This window comes from Gracilinanus agilis, chromosome 1 (assembly GCF_016433145.1).
Source record: "Gracilinanus agilis isolate LMUSP501 chromosome 1, AgileGrace, whole genome shotgun sequence".
Lineage (NCBI taxonomy): Eukaryota > Metazoa > Chordata > Mammalia > Didelphimorphia > Didelphidae > Gracilinanus > Gracilinanus agilis.
Window position 1 is genome coordinate 741,666,160 of NC_058130.1, and position 21,426 is coordinate 741,687,585.

At 36.0% G+C, this 21,426-nt stretch overlaps 1 protein-coding gene and 1 non-coding gene across 2 annotated transcripts in view; both read right to left on the reverse strand.

The window, feature by feature from the left end:
- The window catches only part of EP400 (E1A binding protein p400), a 129,382-nt gene that overhangs the window by 27,174 nt on the left and 80,782 nt on the right, over positions 1 to 21,426 (reverse strand). The window contains exons 25-33 of the mRNA XM_044685391.1: positions 20,484 to 20,648; positions 17,616 to 17,783; positions 11,167 to 11,261; positions 10,252 to 10,535; positions 6,862 to 7,064; positions 6,598 to 6,767; positions 4,815 to 5,011; positions 3,761 to 3,872; positions 3,430 to 3,573 (exon numbers count right to left, since the gene is read on the reverse strand). Of these exons, the coding sequence (XP_044541326.1) occupies positions 3,430 to 3,573; positions 3,761 to 3,872; positions 4,815 to 5,011; positions 6,598 to 6,767; positions 6,862 to 7,064; positions 10,252 to 10,535; positions 11,167 to 11,261; positions 17,616 to 17,783; positions 20,484 to 20,648 (1,538 nt within the window). The remainder of the gene's footprint in view (positions 1 to 3,429; positions 3,574 to 3,760; positions 3,873 to 4,814; positions 5,012 to 6,597; positions 6,768 to 6,861; positions 7,065 to 10,251; positions 10,536 to 11,166; positions 11,262 to 17,615; positions 17,784 to 20,483; positions 20,649 to 21,426) is intronic.
- LOC123232805 lies at positions 5,458 to 5,592 on the reverse strand. The gene has a single exon (XR_006505308.1). It is a non-coding gene; the product is annotated as a small nucleolar RNA SNORA49 (small nucleolar RNA).

Below are 21,426 nucleotides of genomic sequence, written 5' to 3' on the forward strand. Positions count from 1 at the left end.
AGCCACAAGATGAATTTACACTTTGGAAACACTATTAAGGGCAGTGGTTAGAAGGAGAACTTGAATGAATTTGGGACAAAAAAACAGAGAAAGCAGAAGAAAATATCACAGCTATCTAAGCATGAGGTGATGAGTCCCTAGACTAGGGGAGAGCCCTAGGAATGAAGTGGAAAGTAAAGAAATGAATGCTTCAAAGGAAAGAAAAAAGGTTTATTTGAGCAAAGGATTGTGTGGCGTACAGAGAAGTAAATGACATAACTGATCCTTCATTTCAAGGACCTTACAAGACTAGTTGGGAAGACAAAGAAAAAATGGAAAAGTTAAAAAAACTAGAAAAGAAACACAGACCAGGAACAATGCAAAAGCTATGACAATAGTTCATGTTTAACTGCTAAACAGTATGGACAATAGCTGTAAGAGTTGAGAGAAGTATCAAGAAAAAGTGGCATGCCCATGCTGTGTATGGGGACAAGAAAGCTCAAAGAGTAGCTGTTTTGATGGGAAGGTGGACAGAGTGATTTTGAGGCAACACCCAAGCAGCTGAGTGGAAACAGGCTGCAGACAGAAAGAGAGGACATAAGCTTGAGCAAGGAATCAGAGCAAGAGCTACAGAATAAGAGTTCTTAGTAGAGAACTTTAATTAGTGAGGTAGAATGGGAAAAGAAGTGGACGAGGAATAAGAAGACCCAGTTTCTCATTTAGGTTCTCCAACCAGCTATGTGATTTGGGGTCAAGTCTTTCCAAATGTCTGGTTCCATTAATCTTGAAGGTTCTGTTTGAGAGTTCTAACATTCTAGATGTGTAGGAGTTTTTTATGTAAAACTACCCATAAAAGGTCAGTTAGTAGTGTGGTGGGGCATACAAAAAGCTAGTGGGATCTTGGGCTGCAGGAAGGGAGGCACAGTTTCAAAGTCTCCCTGGTCTTCTGAGCTTGTCATGCCAGACTTCATCTGATCGTTTAGATCTAGTTTTAATTGTGTGAAAAGTGTTTTGTAGTTATGTTCATATAATTCCTGTTTGTCTTAGCAAATAGATTCCTAAATGTTTTATACTGTCTAGAGTGATTTTAAATGGAATTTCTCTTTCTAACTCTTGCTGCTGAGATGTGTTGGAAATATATAGAAATGCTGATGATTTATGTGCATTTATTTTGTATCTTGCAACTTTGCTAAAGTTGTTGATTATTTCCACCATCTTTTTAGTTGATTCTCTAGGATTTTTTAAGTAGAACATCATATCATCCGCAAAGAGTGATAGTTTAGTCTCCTCATCGCCTATTTTAATACCTTCAATTTATTTTTCTTTTCTGATTGCTACTGCTAGTGTTTCTAGTTTCTAGTACAATGTTAAATAATAGAGGTGACAATAGGCATCCTTGTTTCACACCTGATCTTATTGGAAAGGCTTCTAATTTATCCCCATTGCAGATGATGCTTGCTGACGGTTTTAAATATATACTGTTTATTATGTTTAGGAAAGGCCCCTTATATATATCCCTATACTTTCTAGTGTTTTCAGTAGGCATGAATGTTGTGTTTTTGTCAAAGGCTTTTTTCTGCATCTATTAAGCAGACTTCATCTGAAATAAGCAAGACTTGCAAAGCTGAAGCATGAACAGAGAATAATTGCGAGAGTGAATGGCCTTGAGAACATCACATAGGAAGATCAGCTGAAGAATCTAGGTATGTTTAACCTGGGGAAAAGAAGATTCAGGAGGGGATCTATTAGCTGTCTTTAAGTATGTCAATGGTTATCACATAGAGAAAGGATTAGGCTTCTTCTATTTGGCCCCAAAGGGCAGACCAGGAATAATATACAGAAATTTCAAAGAAGCAAAGTGACATTTAATATCAATAAAAATTACCCAAAAAGTACAAATGTACCAAAGTGGAATGGACTGCCTTCAGGAGAATGGGTCCCACCACTTCCTGGAAGCGGAAGCTGGAGAGTGACATCAAGGACAAAAGAAATTCCTTTCATCTATGGGCTGTATGTTATGGCCAACAAGATCCATTCCAACTCTTAAATTCTGTGATTCTATGATCAGAGGGCTATGGACTAAATCCTGAGGGATGTCAATAATCGATATCAGGAAAATAGTAATGATCAAAGAATGAAGAAAAGAAGCCAAGACAGGTCAGATTAAGTAACTTAGAAAAGTCAAGGATAACAGAGTAAGAAAAGGCCCTTGGATTTATGAAGGGGAACAGAAATTACTTTCAAGAGTCTCGTTCTTCTAAGTTAGGATCACAAATTAAATTTCAGGGAGTTAAGAATTGCCATACAGAAACAGCTCATATTGACCATGTTAGAGAATTTTCCCAAGAAAAGGAAAGAAAAATATGAATTGCCAGAAAAGTCAGTAGTGTCAAAGGGGATTTCATTTGTTTTTGTTTTTCCAAAACGGGGAAAACCTTATACATATGAAAGAACATGAGATGATGGAAAGAAGGTGATGGGCAAAGAAAGGGTCAGAATTAGATTTTCTATTAAATATTTACTTAGTCCCTAACATGTGCAGAACACTGTGACAAGGAATAAAGATAACTTAAGTTGCATTTATTTTCCTCAACAAATTTATAATCTAAAAGGTTCAAGGAAAGAAATCATTTGTATCTCAAGGACTCAAAAATCTTCAAACAGGAACCAACATTCTTGAAGAAAATTTCAGACATCAACTCAGGATCTGAATGAATAATTAAACAAGATTCTTTCAGAGTCCCAATATCATGAGATCTAGAAATAGAAAAAAGAGAAGACCTCAGAGATAATAAGAAACACAATTCTCTATAACAAGAAGTTGTCTCAAGTAAAGAAGAGGCAAGGTGGGACACTCAAAGAAAAGTTATAATCTTCACAATTAAAATAGGAGATAAAATCAGTTGCTAAGAATGAAGAAAAATGTGATAGAACTGGAGACTTGAAAACAGAGAAGAAAACTTGAAAGCTATCTGGGATTTGCTGAAGGTCTGACAGTGGGACAGGGAACTGAACACTAATGAAATCAATAAGATGAATAAAAGGATTACTAAGGAGCCCAAATATGAGTGAGACAAAACTATATGGTTTTGTCTTTCTTCAGTAGACCTTAGTACCCTAAAAGAACTAAAAACCGAATTGTTGGGGGTGCTCCAGGATTGGGGACAGAGGCAAATTTCAAGAAGGGAAGGGAGTTAAGAGTGTCAGACAAAGTTAACACTAATGTAGAAAACTAGTTAAAACTCAGAATTGATTCAGGTATAGTTTGGAAAGGAGTGGATGGACAAGCTATGATAACCATAATTGAGTGATGAGAGTACCAAAGAAGCCAGAGCATAGCAGCTTCAGTGATGTGAGGAAGTGGAAGAAAGAAATGATAAAGAGGTTGGGGTCTCTAAAAAGGACATCCATTTGCCAGTCACTTCTTCAGGAAAAGTGAATTGTTCCTACCTCTATAAAAGGCCTTGCGATTTTAGGTGCAATTGCTTCGGAGGCAGAGGGCTCCTGAGGAAGAACAACAAATTCTTCAGCTTTAACTCTGAAACCAGAGTCTTCTACAGGAGAGTGAACATCAAATAGCTCCTGGATAGTTTGCTGAAAAAATTAAAATGATCATGTCTTTCAATAATTAAGGACAAATTTTTATACCCAACCTTAACTCAAAGCTCTTAGTAGGAAAGATTAACACCAGGTATTTATCTGGTTCTGAATATCTATTAAAAACAATGCAACGAACTGTGTGATATAACTTGACTCGGGATTTTTAACATGTTAAAAATACCTGAGTTAAAAATGCCATGGAGTAGTCATTTCCTTGAGCAGCAACCTCTCTTATCAAATCTTTAGTTCCATTTTTCAACAATTTCTCTTCTATGGAATTGCCACTCACAAGCCTAAAAAGAAGAAAATATTTATTAAATAATCTTGAAAAGATACACACATAGAAGGCACTGATATAACAGCAGAGGTTCCTTCTAATAACAATGATGATAAAGTTTAAATATACATAAAAACCTGAAGCTTCCAAAGCATTTTCACACTATTTCATGATATTTACAATTCTGTAGGGCATGTTGGGCAAATAATATCCACATTTTACAGATTTAAAAAACTGAGGTTCAGAGAAGTAAATGACCTACCCGAAGTAAAATAATTACAAAGTGGTTAAGAGACAAGCCAAAAACTGAGCTGGGACCCTGCCTACAAATTCACACATTACTATCTCTCACTAAATACCAAAAATACAAGACAATTAAATAATGTTAAGTTGTGTTTGTGAGAAATTAAGGACACTGTACAAAAACATAAATGTCTAGTTTTCATAGAGATATTTAAGAAGCTGTAACTAAGAGTCATTCATCAAACTCTAGAAATATAATTATAGTCTTTCTCAACAGTTCTGAGACTAGAAGTTTTAGAGAGCTCTAAAGGTATATACCACATGAATTCATGATTCTATTATACATACATATATACATATATACATGCATACAAATATATACATAAATGCAAACATGTTTAGTTTATAGTACTAATGTTTGCAGTCAATGACAAGAAAGGTAGATTCAACTTCTTTCATTAACTTTTCATCTTATTTTGTAAAATTTTAAGTACATATATAATAGTAATTGCTTTCCTAGCATTTGAGTCACTGAGGAAGAGGCCAAACAAATGAAAAATGAAAAGGGCAGAGTAACAAAACCAAATGTTTAGTCTTCCTTGTAGAGAAAATGTTGATCCTTTATTTTAATTAGATACACAGTTTATGTCAGGAAACATTCTACAGAGCTTTTAGCCATGTAAGAACAAAACTGGATTCTTGGCATGAAAATCACCTGTATATGTGTATGTCCTTGCTTCTCCCAATTCTATCACACCATTCTTGAGCCTTTGCATCCATCACCGGATTTAAATCATTATCATAAAACACAACTGTGTCAGCTTCTACAAGATTTATACCTGTAGAGCGACTGTGGGTAGAAAGAATGGCGCAAAATATCCGCTTGTCTTTGTTGAAACTCTTCATTAATTCCTAAATTAAAAATGAAATGCTTACAAGGCTAAATAACAAAAAAAAAATTAAAGAGAAGAAATTTATTTCTGCAAGACCAGGTACAACCAATTCGTCATAACCCCGTGGAAACATCAATGGTGTCCATGAGATTTTCTTGGCAAAGATACTAGAGTGGTTTACCATTTCTTTTCCCAATTAGCAATTAATTGCTATACATAAATTAGACTGTATTCTGAAATCTAAATAGCTTAATTCGTTGTAGTTAAGGAATAGTGCATCATGGTTATTTTAATATTGAATCTCACTTTTGAAAATGTCCTAATTTTTAGTAATATATGCTGACTTGTTTTTGCACTTACACAGCAACTTTTAACAACTTATAATAAAGGAATTTTCAGAATGTTTGTTACATTTGGCTCATCAGTCAATAGAAAAGTTAGAAAATGAAATATTCTTCTACAGTTAATGTCAGCTCCAAATGTAGGCCCCAAAAGAAGATCAGGCTCTTAATGGGGAGGGAATTGTGCTTTCTGCTCTCTCCTCAGGCAATGCCAGGGCACTCTATGGATAAGAAAGCCCCTGGAGTAAGGCTGAGGAAGAAGGAAGAAGTGCCTGCTCATTAGTGATAGGTCCTGATTAAATTAAGTATTTATTTTTAAATTTTGAAACTGAACTGAATTTCAGAACCATACTCTTTCATAAAAAAATTATACTTTTACTATCTGAACAGTACTACTCCCTGACCCTCACAGCTTATAGAGATTAATTTAAGGTGACACCAAAATAATCACTACTATGTAACCAGCTTCCTGAATAAAACAGCATGACCTAAACTATATGTTCCTAATATATCAACAAACCATGTCCATTAGGTCAGAATCAAAAGATTTACTGAAGTTCAGCAAAACTGAGTAATTTGGTTCTTATTTATGAAAACTATTACCTTAAGAGGGGACTAAAAACCACTAAGTTAAGTTAATTATTTTACAGCACTATATCCAATATATATTCCATTCTTTAAAAATAATGGCTAGCGGGGGTAGATGGGTAGCTCAGTCGATTGAGAACCAGGCCTAGAGATGGGAGGTCCTAGGTTCAAATCTGGCCTCAGACACTTCCCAGCTGTGTGACCCTGGGCAAGTCACTTGACCCCCATTGCCTACCCTTACCACTCTTCTGCCTTGGAGCCAATACATAGTAGTAACTCGCAGACAGAAGGTAAGGGTTTAAAAAAAATTTTTTTTAATCAAAAATTAAAAATTAAAAAATAACTGCTAGTGAATAACTAGACAACACAATGGATAGAGCACCAGACCTGGAAGACCAGAATTCCAATCTGGCCTCAGACACTTCCTAGCTACAGACCCTGGACGAGTCACTTAACTTCAATCGCCTAGCTCTTGCTGCTCTTCCAGTCTTGGAAATGATACTAAAACAGAAGGTAAAGGTATAAAAAGAAGAGGAAGAAGAGGAAGAAAGAAAAGTAGCTTAGCTTACTTCTTAAACTAACACACAGTAATGATTCTAAGATGGAAAGTAAGGGTTTAAAAATAAAACTTCTGGTTGCTGCTAAATGCCTATGTGATCAACATGTATTCTCTTACCTGGCGTTGTTCACTGTTAGCATTTTCATCAACTCTTACATAGGTAAGATAATGGAAGTCCAAGAACATTTCCAAAATGTCTAACATTAGAATCATCTGTGATAAGATCAGCACCCGTCGTCCCTCAGATTTTAGCTTCTGAAGTAAGATAGCTAAAGCTTCCAGCTTTCCTATAAAGATAAAAGCATACAGGGATTTAATAATGAGATTAAAAGATAAGCCATTTTAATTTGGTTTTTGCTAAATATCGATTTTCACTCATACCTGAATCATACTGCACCAGTCTGAGCTCAGGAAACTGCAATACCTTGAGGTTTGTTATCTGATGCAGTTGCCGTAAATAGGGAGCAGTCTGCTCCTTCAGGCAGTGTCTGAAAATCTTCATTTTGTGGCTGTAGGAGGGGGGTGGTTTGGCCACATACAAGCAAGGAGGAGCAGCCACTACAGCTGGAAGCACACAGGCCACCCTGGAGAATGAATAGAATCCCTGTTACACAAAGGAAATGGAAATCCCTCTTTGTCATGTAAGATAGTTTGCTCTCTTCAAAATGTATCTGAGGGTGCAGAAGGGAAAAAAAGGAAGGGATATTTAAAGTTTTGAGAAGTAAAATAACTGCAAAAGTTGCAGAAGCACCTTAATTAGTCATTTCTAATATCATAATTATTTAACCATTTTAAACCACAATATGCAAAGCTTAGGACTAGCTGCTAAAAGGAACAGAGACCCTGTTCTTAAGGGTATTTTATTCTAGATAAGTGATTCTCAAACCTTTTGGTCTCAGGACCTCTTTATACTCTTAAAAAATCATTGAAGACAACTCCCCTTGCAAGAGAGTTTTGATTTATCTAAAGTATATCTCTATCAACATTTATCATGTTAGAAATTAAGATGTTTTAGTAGTTTTTTTGTTTTGTTTTGTTTTGTTTTTAAACCCTTAACTTCGGTGTATTGTCTCATAGGTGGAAGAGTGGTAAGGGTGGGCAATGGGGGCCAAGTGACTTGCCCAGGGTCACACAGCTGGGAAGAGACTGAGGCCGAATTTGAACCTAGGACCAGGTCCTGTCTCTAGGCCTGACTCTCAATCCACTGAGATACCCAGCTGCCCCCATGTTTTAGTAGTTTTTAAGAAAATTGTTCTGATCTCACAAACACCTGAAATTGTCTCTGTGGGCCTCACTATTGAGAACTGTTGGTCCAGGAAATCCAAAATAACTGACACAAAAATTGGGCTTAAAAAAAAAAAAAAGACTAGGTGGATAATGGACCAGGTCACTCAGGTAACTATATTCTGACTGAAAGACACAAATCAGAGGTGTGAGGTTTTAGAGGCAGGCTTTTTCTGACAAAATGGAAAAAAAATACGATTTAGCTTGTTTTGTTTCAACTTCTCCTTCTAAGTTGCTAGTGGAAAAATTATTTATGAAAGAGAAAATTTAGAATCTCTGTCATGGAGCTCCAATAGGTACTAGACTAGATGTTGAAATGAAATACAGAGCCAATAAGTAAAGTGGTTAGGAGAGTGACATACACAAAGTCAAAGACAAATTTCAAATGCTGAATCACAATTAGGAAAGCCAATGGAGCTGTGAATAGACTCCATGGACCAAAAGTGGGGAACACAGAAAGTAAACCCCAAATAACACAACTGGTCCCAGTTTCTTGGGTATATATCCTTACAAAATGTGAAAAACTAAAACACGGATGAAGGTTTTAAAAATTATATCTTATATTTTTCCCCTCAATGACATGTAAAAACAATTTCTAAACTTCAAAGTTTTAAAAATTTTGAGCTAAATTTTCTCCTTCCTTCCCTTCCCCTCTCTGAGACAGCAAGAAATCTGATACAGATTTTACATGTGCAATAATGTAAAACATTATTGATGATGAGGATTTGTTTTGATTTGATTTTTAAACAGTGCAGTATAAAAGAAAAGAAACAGATTTGGAGTTAGAAGAATGGACTTAAGGACTGACTGATACTATATGCTCTCTATGATGCTGAAAAGGGCTATACTTTTGAGTCTCTTTGAGCCTCCAAATGCTCTTCTACAAAATGAAGGTTTGACTAGATTGTCTCTAAAGTCTCACTCTAGCTCTAAATCTCCTCATTCAATAAAGACTGGATCATGAAATGCATTCTATTCTCCCATCTTCTCCCTCAGACAGGCCAAAGCTCCCTGCCAACATTCATCTGGTAACCATTACCAAAAATGCAGGCACATTCTTTAAGAGGCATTAATCAGCCCTCAGGGCTGTTTCAATCCTGTCAGGGAAGCCATATTATCTTCATAATGCCCAAAATACAATTTAGTATCTTTCCTCAGTTTCCCTATTTTTGTCAGAGGCTTCACCTCACTATCCTTTCAGGTTCCCAGTTTTAGCCTTGAATCTACCCTGACACCTCACTCTCACATAGCCAATTAGTTGCTAAACCTTGCTGTTTCTATCTGCACAACATCTCACATCTACCTCTTTCTTTCCACTCCTTCCTTCAGTCCCAATCACCTCACTCAGTTTACAAGGATGGTGTTTGAGCTGGTCTGCCTGCCTTAAGCCTTAGCCCCCTCCAGCCTACCCTCCACACTACTGCCAAAATGTAGCTATGACCTTTTCTATAAGTGTAACCATCTTACTCCCTATTCAAACTTCTCTGGCTTTCTATTGCCTCAAAGATAAAATACAAGTTTCTCTGTTTATGCTTTTTACCTTCTGTCTCTATAGAAATCCTAAGACAGAAGAGCAGCAAGGCCAGGCAATTGGGGTTAAGTGACTTGCCCAGAGTCACACAGTAGGAAGTATCTGATTGAAGATTTCAACACAGGTCCTCTTAACTCCAGGCCTGGCTCTCTATCTACTATACTACCTAGCTGCCCTTGTTTATGGTTTTTAAAAGTTTCACACAACCTACCTAACCCAATTAACTTCCCAGCCTCATGGGACACTCTCTCCCCTTCCCTCAATCTACCATACAGTCAGACTCATTTGATCTCTGCCACCCTCACTCCCACTCATCTGGCCCTCTTTCATGTCTGGAAGGCACTCCTTTTCTCACTCCTGCTTCACAGAATCCCATTCTTCCTTCAAGATGAATCATCACCTTCTCCATGAGGCCTTTCTTACCCACCCACCCCACCCCACGCCACCCCCAATCCACTAGTGCTCACCTTCTTTGGAATGACCTTTCTATACTTAAATGTATACTTGTTTTCTCTTAGAATTAGAATATTCTCTTAGAATATATACCCTTTGAGAAAAGGGATTTGTATTCAAAGTGTTGAAGACACAGTACGCACTTAAATACTTAATGATTTTACAATAATATAGAACTTTGTGATTGAAAAAGGTTATTCCTCACAATAACCCTATAAAGTAAGAGAACAAACAGAAGTCTCATCTTACAAAGAAAACAAATGATCTCCATGTGTTCATAGCTAAGAAGTATCAAAGTTGGGATTTGAGCTCTGGTCTCCAAAGGCCAAGTTGAACACTCCTTCCTTTATAATTTTCTAAGTTCTCAACGATTTTAAAGAGAAATTTTAATTAGAACAATGTTGAAAAAGCAAGAAATTCACAAAATAAAATCTGAAATAGCACCAAATGAGGTCATTTAAAAAAAAAAAAAGTAAAACTCAAGTTTGTCCAGGTTATAATACCTATTAACAACATCATGGAGGGATTCTCTTCGTTGTTCTAATGTCAACATCAGACACTGAAGTACATCAGTTGGATTTCTTGAGGATGAAGCACAACAGTTCACCATCCCAGTCCAGCGCCATTTATTTCTCTCTGCAGACCCACGCAGAGGTGTCTTCTTCCAACTAATCAGAGAGCAAATTCCTAACAAATCGCTGCCATAGACAGGAGTTCTGGAACAGCGCCGCTCATTGCCCAGATAAATTCGGTCCAGTCGCTCTTTCAAAATTCTATTCTTTTCCTCCTTTGTGTAAAATGGTAAAAAGAGCTTGGTCATTCAGGTATGAAGAAGTAATTAAATTATTTTTTTAAGCTGGTAATATGCCACATTATCATCATCAAATAGTAGTTAAGGAGATCCCATATGCATTGTCCTGCTCTGAACAATGCACAATATTTAATAATCATGCTCCCACTTCTTTGGTGCTTAGGATGTAAATGAATTAGTAAGAGGGAAATTTCATTTTCTCTATAAAGTTTAAAAATTATTTCTTAGGAGCACCTCCAGTTAGAATCCTATAAAACTTCAGGTAAATACTGAAAATGCATAAGCATACTTTAGAATAACAAAACAAGATTTACTGTTTTCCTCATTAATTAGATTACATGAAAGCAGAATTTTAATAAAGTCTAGCATCTTATTTTTATAGTTCTATAGTAGAAAATTCTTTAAAATCTAATTCAATGATAGCTCACATTTTTTTAAAAATAGAGTGTCATTACTCACCATAACCTTGTTACGGTAACATGTAATATCTGAAAACCTCATGTTTATACTACCAATTAATGGCACATATATCTTTAGCAGCCTATATAAATTGCAATCTACTCTTACAAACAGAAAAATTGTGCTTTGAATTCAATGAGTCACAAACCTGTGTGGGGCCTCCTACAGGACCGGCCATTTTTGATACTAGTCCAGCTTCTCCTGATGTCAAGGAATTAACTGCTGTTCTCCCTGGAACACCTACTACAATTTAAAGAGTACTCAGCTTTAATTCACATCTAGTTGAAAAAAGCTAAGTTTCTTTAATGAATACCACTATTTTCATATAAACCAAAAATATATAATTCTTAGTAGTATACAAAGAAAATACTTAATATAAAACAGGCTAATTTGGCATATGTAAATTTAGTATCATGAAAAGTTACATTTCATTTTTCTCTTAAAAGTTCTCCCTCCTATGAAATTCTAAGCACCAAAAAAACTATATTATAAGCATTAAAAAAAATAAAAAGACAACTCTAAAAAAAAAAAGAGTTAATTATTTTAAGTAGGTAAGGAAAAAATGAAATAGTACACAGAACACTGGAAGAAAGACTTAGGTTTTTGGTCTTCTCAGTGTTTTAAGGACTTAGGGAAAAAAAAATATATATATATATATATATTTATTTGCCATCTCAGGCTCTACTATGTTAAGAACAGAGTTAAGATGATTAGCCTGATCAAAATGACTAAAAAATGATTTTATGGAGCTAGAAAAAGTAATAACAAAATTTATTTGGAAAAACAAAAAGTCAAGAATATACAGGAAGGGGGTAACTAGGTGGCTGAGTGGATTGAAAATCGGGTCCAGAAAGAGGAAATTCTAGGTTCAAATCTGGCCTTAGACTTAGCTGTGTAACTCTGGGCAAGTCGTTTAACCTCAACTGCCTAGCCCTTACCATTCTTCTGCCTTGGAATCAATTCACCATATTGTATTAAGGATTTAAAAAAGAAAAAAAGACCATCAAGGGAATCAATGAAAAAAAAAATGTGAAGGAAGGTATACCAGACTCAAACTGTATTAAAAAGCAGGAATCATCAAAACAATATGGTACTAGGGGGCAGCTGGGTAGCTCAGTGGAGTGAGAGTCAGGCCTAGAGACAGGAGGTCCTGGGTTCAAACCCGGCCTCAGCCACTTCCCAGCTGTGTGACCCTGGGCAAGTCACTTGACCCCCATTGCCCACCCTTACCAATCTTCCACCTATGAGACAATACACCGAAGTACAAGGGTTAAAAGAAAAAAAAAAAAACAATATGGTACTGGGCAGCTGGGTAGCTCAGTGGATTGAGAGCCAGGCCTAGAGACGGGAGGTCCTAGGTTCAAATCTGGCCTCAGACACTTCCCAGCTGTGTGACCCTGGTTGACCCCCATTGCCCACCCTTACCACTCTTCCACCAAAGAGCCAATATACAGAAGTTAAGGGTTTAAAAAAAAAAAAAGCAAAAAAAAAAAACAAAACAATATGGTACTAGCTAAAAAATAAAGTAGTTATCAGAGGAATAGATTGGGTGCACAATATATAACAGGTAATAACCATAGAAATCTAATGTTTGATAAACCCAAAGATCCAAGCCTTTTAGACAAGAACTCAATATTTGACAAAAACTGCTGGGAAAACTGGAAATCAGTTTGGCAGAAACTAAGTGTAGGCCAATGTTTCACACTATATATCAAGATAAAGTCAAAATAGGTATATGATTTAAACATAAAAGGTGATACCATAAGCAAATTAGGGGAGTATGGAAATAGTTTACCTGTCAGATCTATGTATAAGAGAAGAGGTTATAACTAAACAAGAAATAGAAAGTAAAAGGTTTTGAACACATGAAACCAATGCCAATAAAAACAGAAGGAAAGCAGAAAACTTGGGGGAAATCTTAAAGTTTTTATCTCTGATAAAGACCCCATTTCTCAAATTTATCAACAACTGAGTCAAAATTATAAGAATACATTCCCCCTTTGACAAATGGTCAAAGGATATGAACGAGGAATTTTCAGAAGAAGAAATAAAAGCTATCTACAGTTATATGAAAAAAATGCTCTAATTTACTACTGATTACAAAAATGCAAATTAAAACAACTCTGAGGTACCATGTTACACCTTTTAAATTAGCCAATATGACAAAAAAAGAAAATGACAAATGTTGGAGATGTGGGGAAACTAGGACACTAATGTTGTGAACTGATCCAATCATTCTGGACGGTAATCTGGAATTACGCCCAAAGGGCTATAAAACTGTGCATATTCTCTGACCCAGTAATACAACTAACTAGGTCTATATCCCAAAGAGAAAAAAAAAAAGATAAGAACCTAAACATACAAAAATATTTATATACAGCTCTTTTTGTAGTGGCAAAAAATTGGAACTTGAGTAGATACCACCAATTAGGGAATGGCTGAACTGTGGCATATGATTGTAATGAAATGTGCTATAAAAATGATGAAGAGGATAGTTTCAGAAAAATCTGGGAAAACTTATATGAACTGATGCAAAATGAAAGGAGCAGAACCAGGAGAATATTTACACAGAAACAGTAATATTTAATGATAATCATCTGTAAATAACTCAGCTATTCTTAGAAATACAATGATCTAAGATAATTTCAAAGGGCTTACTAAAAAAAAATACTATTACATTCAGAGAAAGAACTGATGTGGCTGAATGCAAAAAGAAACATCTTTAACTTTTTTACTTTTCTAGGGGAGGTTTTTTTTGGGGGGTTCTGTATTTTCTTCTACAACATGATTAATATGAAAATGTTTTGCATAACCACACATTTATACTCTTATATCAAAGTGCATGCCTTCTTAAGGAGAGAGATGGTCCAAGAGGGAAGGAGAGAACTTGGAACTCAAATTTTTTAAAAATATTAAAATTATTTTTACATGTAATTGGAAAAAAATAAAATGTTCTTAAAAGAATATTATTGTGCATTAGTGCATTAAGCACATCATCATGCTCATCTCATATATTTGTAAAAAGTGAGAAACAGCAATAAGTAGCCCAAAGTTCAACAGTAATTATAACTTTCTAGTCTGGCCCTAAAATTTATTTCTTCATTCTAATCAAATCACTGAATATCTATTGAGAATATGTTAATTAAGTTTATGTAAAATGTTACTTAAGAATTATAATAGACAGAAAATTAGCCATAGTCATATATTAGTAAGTCCCTATTTATAATTTTTAAAGTGTATTTTTACCATATTATGATATTCTCTAACAATTCTATTTGGAAATTAACAAATTGCAATGGGGATAAATTCTAAAAATGAATTCTATTAGTAACATTTCTCCCTATACTTCAAAAAGTGTGTGTGTGTGTGTGTGTGTGTGTGTGTGAGAGAGAGAGAGAGAGATCTGAGAGAGAGAGAGAGAGAGAGAGAGAGAGAGAGAGAGAGAGAGAGAGAGAGAGAGAGAGAGATTGAGATTAAAATAAGGGTCTGAATGTACATATCTTGAGTGGCTGAGTTTCTCACTCTTAGTCAAAAAATTATATATGAGTTTATGGAGAAAGAGCTCGACAACAATGGTCACAACATATAGCCATTCTCCAGGTGACCCAGACATATCTAACAATCAATTCCAATCCTAAGGGGAACCAATAAACTTCTGCAAAAGTCAGGTTATCTATCACACACAACAAGAATAAATGTTCCACCATCCTTTCTTGCTGTTATTGTTTCCTTCTTGCTTTTCTTATCTCTCATCATTATCTCTTTTTGCTTCTCTTATCCTTATCCTCTTTTCTTCCACTCTCTCTTTTCCCCCATTTAATTGTTCTTCTCTTTTCTTCTGGCTCTCTTCATCATCTTAGCCAAAAAAGTTTTTCCTCACAAAAAGTCACTCAGCCCTAATCATGGTGTAACCATGAAAAATTCAGACATCTTAAAATATTTCCTTTGAAAAAAGACCAATTAGTATTTCTCTACTGCTATGTTACACTGTTTGGCAATGAGCTGATATTTAATAAATATTGTTTTTTAAGTTTATATCCATTCAAAATACAACAGGAATGCCCAAAGGCTTTAAAAGAATGCCTGCCCTGTGATCCAGCCATACCACTGCTGAGTTTGTACCCCAAATAGATAATAAGGAAAAATACTTGTAAAAAATATTTATAGCTGCCCTCTTTGTAGTGGGAAAAAATTGAAAAATGAGGGGGTGTCCATCGATTGGGGAATGGCTGAACAAATTGTGGTATCTGACAGTGATGGAATACTATTGTGCAGAAAGGAATAATGACCTGGAGGAATTCCATGTGAACTGGAAAGACCTCCAGGAACTGATGCAGAGCGAGAGGAACAGAACCAGGTGAACATTATACACAGAGACTGATAATGTTACGGCACAATCAAACGGAATGGACTTCTTTACTAGCAGCAATGCAATGACCCAGGACAATTCTGAGGGACTTATGAGAAAGAAGGCTATCCAGAGAAAGAACTGTGGGAGTAGAAACGCAGAAGAAAAACATGCTTGATCATGTGGTTCAATGGGTATATGATTGGAGTTTGGGCGTTAAAAGATCACTCTATTGCAAATATGAATAGCATGGAAATAGGTTTTGAAAATGATACATGTATAACCCAGTAGAATTGCTCATAAGCTCCAAGAGGGGGGAGGGAAGAGGGAAGAGAAAGAACATGAATCATGTAAACCATGAAAAATATTATTAATTAAAAAATAAAAATAAAAAACACAACAGGAAATCCACTTGATTTTTTAAAGTAGTTTTCCTTCAAAAATATAAATTAAACTAAGAGAACCATAGATATGGCAGTAGAAGGCACCTTAGAGAGTCATATGATCTAACTCTTTCCTTTTATGGATCAGGAAACTGAGCCCAAAGAGGCTAAGGGGCTTGCCCAAAGTCATACTGAGAGGAAGGTAGGGAATGAGCATATACTATGTGACAGGGCACTACGCTAAGTACTTTATGATGATTACATCATTTGATCCTCACAACAAACTTGGGTATTAGGAGCTATTATTATCTCCATTTAACAGATGAGGAAACTGAGGCAGAGTTGAAGTGACTTACCCAGAGTCACTCAACTAGTAAGTGTCTGATGTCAATTTCTAACCAAAATGCTCCAGGTGCAATGTTCTATCCACTGAACCACCTACAACAGTCTAGATAGTAAATGGCAGAGAGGAATCTAAACCCAGGTTCTAAGTATAAGACCAATTCTTACAAAAGATTTCCTTGAAAAGGAGGCAACTTAGAATAGAAAAAAGAAAAAAAATTATAGTAGAATGGTGGGCTACTAATGAGAAGTAGATAATCACCAGAAGTTCAATTCCTCCACCTCTCACCAATCCAAACCATCACCTGAAGCATTAAGAAAGAAATAAAAGGGGGCAGCTGGGTAGCTCAGTGGATTGAGAGTCAGATCTAGAGACAGGAGGTCCTAGGTTCAAATCCGACCTCGGCCACTTCCCAGCTGTGTGACCCTGGGCAAGTCACTTGACCCCCATTGCCCACCCTTACCACTCTTCCACCTATGAGACAATACACTAAAGTTAAGGGTTAAAAAAAAAAAAAAAAAAAAAAGAAATAAAAGGGAATTAAGGTCAAGAGCTAGGCACAGCCTGGAAGGATTGGGTGCTAAATCAGAGGTGAAGCGAGATTAAAAATCTGAATAGGGGGCAGCTGGGTAGCTCAGTGAATTGAGAGCCAGGCCCAGAGATGGGAGGTTCTAGGTTCAAATCTGTTCTCAGACACTTCCTAGCTGTGTGGCCCTGGGCAAGTCACTTAACCCCCATTGCCTAGCCCTTACCACTCTTCTGCCTTGGAACCAACACACAGTAATGATTCTAAGGCGGAAGGTAAGGGTTTAAATTTTTTTTTTTTTTTAAATCTGAATGGAAGTGGCAGCTGGGTAGCTCAGTGGAGTGAGAGTCAGGCCTAGAGACAGGAGGTCCTAGGTTCAAACCCGGCCTCAGCCACTTCCCAGCTGTGTGACCCTGGGCAAGTCACTTGACCCCCATTGCCCACCCTTACCAATCTTCCACCTATGAGACAATACACCAAAGTACAAGGGTTAAAAATAAAAAAAAATAAAAAAATCTGAATGGAAGTAGGAATGAGATCAAGATCAAGAATAGTAAAGGGAAAAATTATGACAGGTAAAATAACCAGAGCCCTCTTAACTTCTTACTCTTGGATCACAAATATTCCATTTAGTGGTGTACAGTGAAAACTTTGACCAGGCTCAGTTAAATAATTTGTGTGATAGACAATTAACCAAGTCAAATAATACATGAAGCATTTCGATCAGTGAGACCGAAATCTAAGCATACTGATAGCCTACAATAAGCATATGTCTTCGGGACAAAAAAAAATGTGAAGCAACATGATATTAATTGCCACATCTAAGGAAATTAGTTCATCACAAACCTAATTTATAGTTTTGAACTATTCATAGTAATAGATGCCAAAATGATTCATTTTAATCACCATGGAATATAATTCTGACAATTAAGCTTAATGTGACAGAACTGAGTTTAAGTGATAGAACCTTTACTTTTACATAAGAAAGGTGACATACCTGGTGGAGTTCCTGGTGTGGAACTTGGAACATTTGCTTGGTTCTTGTTTCCCAGGGCATTCAAAGCATTCTGGACAGCACCAGCCTGTGACACTGTCTGCATAACGACTGGGCCTGGAGGGCGCAGATACTGTTGTCCTGGAGCAGAGACAATCTGCAGAACACTTCCTGTGATTTAAATCACATCAGGGATGACTGTGGGGTCTAATGGACAATATTTATCCTATTTATTGACTACATTCACTGCTAAATTGTCCAAAGATATAAAATATTTCCACGTGTGAGATGGAAAAAGTTTTACAAAACAAACCAAATACTAAGATAAACATAAAATTAAGGTAAGTTTTGAGAGGGAAAGGACATAAAGTCACTCAAAATATTAAGAGAAAAAGAACAAAATCTCTCCATTCCACTCCTCCTCTCACACCATAAGTTCACAAAGGCAGGAGAAGAGCACATGGCTGGACAGGTGCAGCCAAGACATCAAAGGGGCCAATACTCTCTGAGTCACCAATCATACCTCAGCTTGGGGACATTAATCACTAGGTTAGCCAAAGAGTGATGCATTTTGTCAAACTAAGCAAGCCCAAAAGAATACTTGGGAAATCCTGGAAATCTTACAATCTTCTCTGAGTTTTACATTTTTCAAAACAACAGTTACATGAGCCTAGCAATAACTAAGAGGTAATCCAGAATTCTAGTCCTTTCCAATTCTTAATTGCCACCTTCCTGAAAATTCCTCATTCTAACCACGTAGATAGTTACATTTTCTACCTCCTTGGACTTTGGAGATGTCTAATATATTCTCCCTTAAGATCTGCCACACTCATCACTGCACAAAGATGAAGGTAAAATACTATCTCCACTCTTAGACATGCCTCCTCTCCCCAGATTACTTTGTGCATAACATTTCAATACATCAAAAAAAAGGAATTTCATAAATGATGTTTCTCTCTACTAGTCTAAAGTATGATCACTCTTTAACTTGGCAGATGACCTCACAACAGCCAATCTAGTCCTGTTAAGATAGGCCAAAGAAATCAGACTTACAGCCCATAAATGAACCTGTACTTTTGCCTTTCCAGTTTGGCAGTTAGTATCTCTAAGAGCTTTGTGTTCCTGACAGAACCTTCAGAAACAGATTTATCTCCAGGCTGATAAAGTACCTGACTAGAATTTTAGACGCTATCTAAGATACACACACAATACAAATTTTATTACTGTTTTATTTCAAAGAATGTGAACTGACACTTCTATTAACAAGTATTAGCTCTATGAGGCTGTTAATGGAATTGAAAAGCTACCATATACTACATAGGTGTTAATATGTACACAGTGTGAGTATAAAGAATGTCTTATACAATTTTTTAAAGACTGGATCTCCTTATCTCACCTAGGATGAAAGAAAAGAAACTCATAACTCTCAAGCCTAATACCATTTCTGATTAGCATGAGAGCTTTGACTACTTTCAGCCATGGACCGCTTCACCTCTTTTGTATCCAGTTCTTTGTCACTACAGAAAGAACTGCTATAAATTTTTTGGGTCTCTTCCTTTTATCTCTTTCAGCTATATACATATAGGCCTGTCAGTGGTACTGCCAAGTCAAAGGATATGCATAGTTTAGTAACTTTTTAGACATAATTCTATTGCCATCAGCTGGGCAATAAATGAAACTATTTTCCTTACAGCTTGTCTAATATCTGTCATCTTTTTTATCAATTTTATATATGTCAATTATATGAGTTAAAGGTGGGACCTCAATGTTGCTTTAATTTGCACTGATCTATCAGTGATTTAGAACATTTTTTCATGTGACTCTTGATGACTTAGATTTCTTCCTTTCAATACTACTTTTTCATAATCTTTAACCATTTATTAATGAGGAATGTCTCTTATTTTTAAAAACCTCAATTGGTTCCTCATGCATCTTAATAAGACCTTTATCAGAAAAATATGCTGCAAAGTTTTGTTCCCAGTTACCTACTTCCCTACTCATTTTAGCTATAAAAATTTTGTTTAGCAAAAACTTAAATTTTATGTAACTAAATGTGCCCATTTTATCCTCTGTATTACTTGTGTGGTCATGAACTCCTGTATTTCTTTAGATGCAATAGGACTTTTAATCCTTGCTCCTCTAATTTATGCCAACTAGTGCTTCTCTTGGCATGTGACTTGAGGTGTCAGGCTAAACCTAATCTGTCAGTATGCTTTTCAGTTTTTCTAGCAGTTTTTGTTGATGAGTGAGCCTTTATTTAATAGCTGAGGTCTTTGATTAGATGGATTCATTCTTTGTTTCTGTATACACATACCCTCACTTATTGATTAATTGATTAAAATGATAATATTCTGTTTTTAACGTTGAGTTTGAGATGTCTCTGGTTCTGTTTGAAATGATCAATAGATAGTGATGTGGGTACTAAAGCTAAAGAGAAAAAATGGAACTGGATATGTAGATCTGTGAGTCTATACACCTGTAAAGGGATAATAATTAAACTAGTCGGAGCTCATAAAGTCACTAAGAGAAGAAAAGATGACCCAGGATAGACCCTTGGGGAATACCCACAGTTAGGGCCATTATAGGGATAATGAGACAATAAGGGAGCCTGAAGGAGCAACTGGAGAGTTAAAGAGAAAAATCAGGATCTTGAGATAAAAGATTTAGGTCATCTAGTTTAAATCTCCCATCTTACAGATGAGAAAAATGAAACCCAAAAATGTTAAATGACTTGCCCAAAGTCACCCAAGCAGTGGGCATCAGTCTTGGAAAGATCCAGGTACTCTGAATCTGTATCTAGTAACCTTGCTACTGTCCTATGCCAATTATCTCATCATGTAAATTGCCATTTTATTGATTAATTGATTTTACCTTGTAATTGTAGGGGCTGGCCTGCAGTAAGCTGTCGGAGCTGACTGTGTGACAAGGTAAACTTGTTCCCTTGGAATTGCAAGGTCACGGGGGTCTCAGGTTGAGCAACTCGATTCTGGGTCCCTGCTATGGAAGCCAACTGGGCAATTTTCACCACCTCACCACCTGTTAAAACAGAACACTTTGTAAAAAACTGAAAATGTTATACTGATGCACAAGCAGCACCACAAATCACCAAGTGTAAAAGACAGATAACACAGGAACATTCAGCAGGCATTGCTTTCTAATACTTTTAGAAAATAATGCTTTTTTTTAGAAGTATAAAAACTAAGGATACCAGTTAAAAATATCAAACTTAGCTCTGGTTAATCCATCTAACCAAAACTGGCAGAGATTTTAGCTAATAGTTTTGACAACCCATTTTTGAACCAAACTATGAAGGAATACCTTCTCTGTACTCCCCCCAATTACAAACTCAGAAAACACATTATTTAAAACTAAAGTAAAAAACAGAGATTGTGCATTTGTCCATATAATCTATTTGCAATGTACTTGGAAGCTCGCATATCAACCTATGATCTTCAGAAGCTCTCATCATGTAAAAATTCCCAATTTTTCAATCTAACTCCATGAACAAATTTCTTAGAGTTAAGATGAAAACACTACATCCTGAAGAAAGAGCAGGTAACTACTTCCAATAGCATCAACCTGTTTAAAATTTGGGTAGAGTATAAACAATATCAATCAATATACATATTATTCCAAAATGTTAAGTTTCACATTTTCACCAGATTTTCCGATATTTGGTGGTATATTTTTTTGAAAGCTATGAGATAAAATGTGAAACTTCTCATGTTGTTTAAAATGTTTGCTTTATCTTAAAAGCAAAAGAAATTAAACCCATTGTGTAATGTGTACACAGGCTCAGAAAGTAGTTTACACA